Genomic DNA, 7558 nt, shown 5'->3' on the forward strand with positions numbered 1-7558 from the left:
ATATATGTATGTATGTATGTGTATATATATATATATATGTATGTATATATATGTATGTAAAGACTGGTTCTACTTTTTAAAAGTTAAAATAATGATATATTTGATGTGATTTGTTCATGATATAAGTGGTTATCAGATAGAAAAATTATTACGTGTTGTTGATTGCTTATAGCACGATGGTTTTGACATGACCATGCTGCCATAGATCACACATCAGCCTATCTGGAACGTAGTTCATATGTATGATTACCACAGATAATCATTTCTTCGTCAGATGTTTTTGAAATAAGGGTATTATGTTCTATGGGCATAAGAAGCATTAAAAGTAGGGATTAGCTTAAGAAGAGTTCATTTGTGCACTCATTAAGTTATAACTCATATTAAGCTTTGGTTAGAAAGCACAACTAAATTTAAAGTTAAAGAGTTTTAATACTATGCTTAGATATCATCATACATTTTAATAGATTTAATTCCAAATGTCCAAAGTGGATTGCATTGTTGGAAATCTTTGTTGGCCTTTTACATCATGCATTGATATTGTAAAAATAAACATGTTTATTAAAATAGGAGCATTATATATATTAATGATATAATTCTTAAGCTTAATTAAATTTAATTTATTTTTTTACTTATATTTATACTAATAAATTTATTAAATAGTAATGTAATATTTTTTAAATTGATAATTGATTAGTTATTTATTAAATTAATTACTAACTATTAGCTAAATTAATATTTATATATACTTTATTTTTATTAATTAATTGGTTTTTTTATTAAAAATCAAACACCACTAATGTGTAGAAAAATCACAGTATTTTCTGCTTCCCCTGCCCGTCCCCTTTCCTGCCCGAAGCTCTCACCGTCGTCGACCTATCTCCCGCGTCTCCCATTCTCGCCCAAAATCACCGGTCCCCTCGCGTTACAGTCGCGATTAGAGGTAGTCGGAAAGGAAACTACGGGATCGCGGAGTACAAAGGCCTCCGAATCGTCCATCTTTCTCCTCCTTTTACTCCGCTCCTTCCTGAAACCATTGAAGAAGGTAACCCTCGGCTTTCTCCTCCTCTCCTCCCACCTGCCTTCGCGATCTTCAGCTTCGCTAAATCCCGTAAATCCGTCTTACAGCGGGATTTAGTAAATCGTAGGTTTAAGGCAAAACGGAGGAAACACATGATTTTGGAACTGTTGGATTTAAAAAAAGATGTCACTTTTTTTTTTCTTTTTAGCAGGATTTAGGTTAAATTCTGCTGCTGAACAGCCCCTTAGTTTTCTGAAATCAGAGTTAGGATGGTCTTAAATTTGATATCTGAAGTTTCTGATTCATGCATTGTATCAGGATTTGTATTTGATGTTATGAATTTTCTGGTGATGCTTCAGGGAGATGAGACAAGCCTTCTTTGGCTTCGGATTAATAAGGAACTTTCATTTAAATTCAGTCCTGCACCTCTTGTAGAATGCAATGATTATGTGCATTCCTTGCATTGATTTATCTTTGATAAACTCTTATTCTTTGATATAAATTCAAAGATTCATTTTTTTTTGTTTGGCTTTGCTCATTAATTGTATATGGGTACTCAGTGGTTAAGCACAAATTTTGGGATTATGGTCGTCTTGGTAATTAAATTATTATTATTTTTATTATCGATATATCATTGCCAGAGTTGTTTCAAAACTTCTAGAAACGATAATTGGAAATAATATTAAAATAATTTCTTCAAATTTGAGATGATGTAGTAAATAAATACCTTCTTTGCTAGTATATGCTCAAACTAAATGCAATTTCTTTTTGATAGATGATTGTAATACCTCTCTTGCTATATGACCCGTTAAAAAAGAGAACTTTTTTCCTATTGTTTTCGTAAAGCCAAAGGCTCAAGTTTGATAAAACCGGAGTTGAATTGACCAAGCTCAATGAGGAGTTTTGCATCATCTGCTTCTGTGGTTGAACCTAACTGTTCACATACGCACCACCCAAGTCCTATGTATTTACATATCTAACTTCTAAACTTTGATTTTTACATTTATACCAACCCTATAGCATAAAAAATGCTACCATTTTAACTTTAAAAAGTAAAATGCACCTTTTCATGCATTGGTAAGGTGGTAGATATATAAAAATTGAAGTTTAATTGTTAGATATGTAAATACATAAGAATTGAGTGGTATGTATATAAGTCTCCCTTTTATTTATCACTTTATGCCAATCATTATGTGATTGCATGCATCTTCCATTATTCGTGAATTCTCTCTTTTTGATGACAGATTTTCATTCTAGTTATTGTTTGTGTTTTTAGATCAACTTATGTTGTTTTTTGTATTATGATGTTTCGCTTTATGATTGCTGGTTCAGCATAATTTTTGCTACTATTTAGATATCTTATTCCAATTTTCCATTCGAGAAAGTCGTCTTAGACGGTTTGGTCACATTAAGCGTCGACCTTCAACGTCGACCATCTGATGATCCGATTAGGAGAGTAAATGTTTTAGATTCGATTTATGTTAAGAAAAGCAGAGGTAGACCTACGAAAACTTGGGCTTATAGTATATAAAATGATCTTAATTTATTAGAATTAAATGAAAATATGATACTAAATAGGACGCAATGGAGAAAAAGGATTCATGTAGCCGACCCCACGTAGTGGGATTAGTTGTTGTTTCTTTGTGCCATGCAAATCAAAATTTTGGAATTCTTGGTTCGTATTCTTATTTTATTCTATTGCTGAATTGTCTTTTGTCCATTCTCTCTATTAGTGATAAAATCTTCTTACTTTTCTAATTGCTAGAGGTAAAATCAGACGATATTAATTTTAGGGGCAATTGATTTACATAGCACACAATTCTCATGTATTTACATATCTTACACCTAAACCTTCATATTTACACACATAGCACTCAAATCCTTAACTTCACATAAAAAATAGAAGCATTACCAAATTTTAAAAATGGATTTGTGGAATACTCCTTTTCATGCATAGCTTAATGCGCCAAAGTGCTATATATGCAAATATGAAAGTTTAGGTGTGAGATATATAAATACATAAGAATTGTGTGCGACGCATGTAAATTTTTCTTACTTATATTGTGAACTGAAAAAAAGGTTTGGAGTTGAGATAACGAAGTGTTCCTTCCAGGAAGATGACTGGTAGTGTTGTCGATAGCGAGAAAGAACAGAAGATGGTTTTCGTAACGGTTGGAACTACTTGTTTTGATGCTCTTGTCAAGTCCGTCGACTCTCAGCATGTGAGGAATGAACTAAAGAAGAGGGGCTATACTAGCGTTCTCATACAAATGGGGAGAGGATCTTACATCCCATCAAAGGTTCTTTACTTCTTCCTCACATTAATCACTGTAATTTTTCATGCTCTTTGATGATGAAGGTTTCTACTAACAGGCAATACACATATATTGGGTAGATTGCATTTGTCAATAAATACGCAATAAAAGGTTGGGAAGTGTCAAAATAGTTATTTTAGTCTTTGTAGGGGGTCATTTAAGTTCCTAATCTATAAAAAATATCAAATTAGTCCATTATCTCTTTTAGCATGGGCTAAAATAGTCAACAGAAAGGACTATTTTAACCCCAATTTAAAAAGTTTTGGACTAAGATTACCAAATATAAACAGTCGGGGGTCTATTTTAGCACTTTACACATAAAAAGTCCCAAAAAATTTTGATAGAAATGAGAATGTTAAGATGAGTATATGATAATATTAGGATGGATAAAATTAGATATGATTTAGTGATTGGGTTATACCCAATAATGATCAGAAGTAGAATTTGATCATTTGAGTATATAGCAAAAAATGTACTGCATTGGATGAACATGCAATTATTGTGGAAAGAATAGATGGAAAAGGGTACCATGGATTGATGGATAGAGTTTTGTGAAACAATTTATGTAAATTAGGGTTAATACCACTTTAAAATATTTATATGAAAAATGGAAGAACAACTAAGACAGATGAACTGAAATTATTTCGGCGAGGTTCATGAAAATGGTGTTATAATAGTAATTGATGATTCTCTACTCCATTCTATATTTTATCATAGCTTAATATCAATCTCTCAAAAAATTTAAATTTTAAGAGAAAAATAATTAAGTTATCGAGGAGAATTGAAGGCTTGTTTGGGATTAATTTTGTTTCTAAAAATAAGTTAGCAATTTTTGAAAACATTCAAAATAATTTTTAGTTATTTTGAAAGCTATTTTGAGTGTTTTTAAAAATAATCATATTTCAATCAAATTGACTAACGTGTTTTGCTTCAAATATAGACAAACAAAAGAAAATGAAATAAAAAACAAAAGTGTTCCCAATGGGCGCTAAAGATTTTAGTCTTTTGGACCTGGTACCATGTTTTTACTTTAGATGGTTACCTTTGTTCTTCCAAACTAAGGAGAGAATTGTGCTTGTGCTTGCTATAGAAAGAGATTTATTGAAGTATCAATACAAGTTCCACTTTGCTAACATGCTCCACCCTTCTTCTTTGATTTACCATATTTTCTCTTCGTTATCTATCTTGCCAATTATGTTTCAGAAAGCATTTTAACATTCTAATTTTGTTTTTACAAATCTGGCCAAATATTAGTTTATCATATGTCCAATTGAAAACATTTTGTTTGTTCTTCAACACCCACCCCTACCCCTACATATATTCTCTTCTTTTGTACTATCATGCACTTCCACACCATTTTCTTGGGAAATTTACATACATACCAAACATTTCTTATGTATTTACATATCTAACACTCGAAGTTTGATATTACACTTATAACCGCACTTTGGTTTCATAAAAATATTTATAAAAATGTCTATTTCACCTTTAAAAACATGTTGATGATGGTACTTTTGATGTGATATAAAAGATCTGAGTGGTACGCATATAAATATGGATGTTTACATGTTACATATGTAAATACATAAAATTTGTTTGGTATGTATGTAAATGCCCGCTCTCTTTTTTCTTTCTTGCATAAGACTTCTTTGACTCTTTAGCATTAATTGCGCCGAAAAACTTGGTTTTGTTCACTGAAACTGCATAAGCGTCAATTTTTGGTGAAAACTTGTGTTATGTAATAATACTTTCATAGTAAATATTGATAATTTTTGAAAGACAACTGAATGAATGTCATGCCCAGAATGCAGTCTTGCGGAGAAGAGGATTGTCTTATTGTGGATTATTTTAATTTCTCTCCCAGCATTGCTGATTACCTGAGATCTGCCTCTCTTATTATCAGCCATGCAGGTACATGTTTCCATTGCCTAAGTACATTTTTGTCATATCTATTTGCAGTTCTGCACCTATATTTATGGACTAAATGTTAAAACTATACATAGTATAAATATTTCAAGCCAATAATACACCTTTTCATACATAGTTAAGGTGTTCTATATGTAAAATTGAAGTTTAGGTGTTAGATATGTAAATACATAGGAACTGAGAGGTATGTATGTAAATCTTCCAAAGTGAAAATAATGGGAAAAACAGCATTTTAGCTAACAAAAACTATTACAGGGAATACCATTCCATGAAGGCCTTGGCACCTAAACCAACAAATTATAGCTATCAAACTATTTTTTTTCTTTAAAATTTAGCATAATGTTTAGGAAGATTTACATACATACCCCCACTCAATTCTTATGTGTTTACATATCTAACACTCAAAACTTCAATTTTTATATACATACCTCCTTATCTTTGCACGAAAATGTGTATTTCAATTTTTTTAAAGTTAAAATAGTGGTATTTCTTATGTTCTTATGAAAAATTTGAGCAATGTATTGAAGGAATTGGCTGGTTTGTATGCAAATGCCCCTAAATTTTATATTATGAAATTCTTATTTATTTTCCTTTATTGCATGCTCCATCACATTAAGAAGGTGGTGAGACCTGCAATGCGCTATGGCGCTGAATGTTGGCCTTTAAAAGAGAAGCATAGTACTAAGTTAAGTGTTGCCGAGATAAGAATGATTAGGTGGATGAGTGGCTTTACACTTAAGAGACAAAAATGCGAAATGAATATATCCGTGATAGGTTTGGTGTAGCTCTAGTGACGGACAAAATTAAAGAAAGTTGTATTCGAAGTTTGGTCACATTAAACGTCGATCATCTGATGATCCGATTAGGAGAATAGATGACTTATGTTAAAAAAGTATAAAAAATTATCTTAATTTATTAGAACTAATTGAAAATATGACACAAAATAGGACGCAGTGGAGAGAAAGGATTCATGTAGCTGACCCCACGTAGTGGGATTAAGGCTTTGTTGTTGTTGTATATTTTCCATCAATGATTTAAAATTGATTGTACTATTTTGGCAATGCAGGATCTGGAAGCATATTTGAGACGCTTCGATTGAGGAAGCCGCTGATTGTCGTCGTGAACGAGGATCTGATGGACAACCATCAAAGCGAACTCGCCGAAGAGCTCGCGGATCGGAAACATCTCTTCTGTGCCACTCCTCAAACTCTAGGTCAGACCATTCAAACCATGGATTTGGATTCTCTTCTTCCTTTCCAATCAGGGGATGCCATCCCTGTTATAAAGCTCATCAATAAGTTCCTTGGTTTCCCTGCTGAATGATCAAAATTCTATAAATACTTGAACATTTATATATTTATGCAAATCACCTTCTTAGCTTGGAATTAAGATGTCAAATTGGATTTGATTTAGGGTTTCTGTTTGTGCATGGCTTCATTTTGGGAGGAGGCAGAGAAGGATTTATATAAACTTAAAATATGTAACTTTATCAACACGCATCATTAAATTGGTGATGCCAAAACATAATTGAGAGCATATTTTTTACCAAGAAATTGAATTACATATATTGTAGGTACATTTACATAATATCACACATTTTTTAATTATTTACATATCTAACATTTAAACATTCATATTTACATACATATTTATTAAATTTTTAACATTGCCTCAAAAATAAAATAATCATAATTTTTTAAAGTGGTATATATATATATATATTAATTATAAAGAATAAAGTATCAAAATAGTCTCATATTTTTTAAAAATGAGTTCTAATAGTTTTTCATAGGGACTATTCTAACTCAAATTTAAAGAGTATATAGATTATTTTGATATTTTATAAATTTTAATATTAAAACGGCTTCATATAAATAATTAGAAATTATTTTGGGTATTAATGTGTTTTAAATACATAATTTGTGGTTGTTGGTAGAGCAATTTCTCTAAAGATTGTAAGTCTCTTCAGGTCACGGGTTAGAATCTCTTCACGTGTAAGGTATGGTACTTGAATATTTAGCATACCTAGGGATGATCAGAACTCGTCTAATAGTCTCCGGCCATTCTTTTAAAGTAATAATAATAATAATAATACATAAGAATGATGTGTTTTATATATATATATATATATATGTAAATTTTACTATATTTTAATATCACATGAAATGTGTAAAATAATATTTTTATTCAAGTTATATAAATTATTTTATAATTAAGCTCAATTCGCGCGGTTAAATGTCATTATTGAGACCCCATTTGTCACATGGTGCCGCCAACCGCTAGAAAGCCAAGCTGTCAT

The 7558-nt window shown here is 31.2% G+C and overlaps 1 protein-coding gene across 1 annotated transcript; it reads left to right on the forward strand.

The window, feature by feature from the left end:
- Positions 1–806: 806 nt before the first annotated feature.
- On the forward strand, positions 807–6625 carry LOC110032929 (UDP-N-acetylglucosamine transferase subunit ALG13 homolog). Its single transcript, XM_020736723.1, has 4 exons — positions 807–1042; positions 3132–3318; positions 5145–5244; positions 6326–6625. Exons 2-4 carry the CDS (start codon positions 3136–3138, stop codon positions 6580–6582), a joined length of 540 nt encoding a protein of 179 aa, XP_020592382.1. The 5' UTR covers positions 807–1042; positions 3132–3135; the 3' UTR covers positions 6583–6625.
- The last annotated feature ends 933 nt before the right edge of the window (positions 6626–7558 follow it).

This window comes from Phalaenopsis equestris, unplaced genomic scaffold (assembly GCF_001263595.1).
Source record: "Phalaenopsis equestris unplaced genomic scaffold, ASM126359v1 Scaffold001058, whole genome shotgun sequence".
Lineage (NCBI taxonomy): Eukaryota > Viridiplantae > Streptophyta > Magnoliopsida > Asparagales > Orchidaceae > Phalaenopsis > Phalaenopsis equestris.

Coding starts and splice junctions, on each gene's coding strand:
- LOC110032929 (XM_020736723.1), top strand. CDS start 3,136: ATGACTGGTAGTGTTGTCGATAGCGAGAAAGAACAGAAGATGGTTTTC. Junction 3,319..5,144: donor GATCTTACATCCCATCAAAG/GTTCTTTACTTC, acceptor CCCAGAATGCAG/TCTTGCGGAGAAGAGGATTG. Junction 5,245..6,325: donor TCTTATTATCAGCCATGCAG/GTACATGTTTCC, acceptor TTGGCAATGCAG/GATCTGGAAGCATATTTGAG.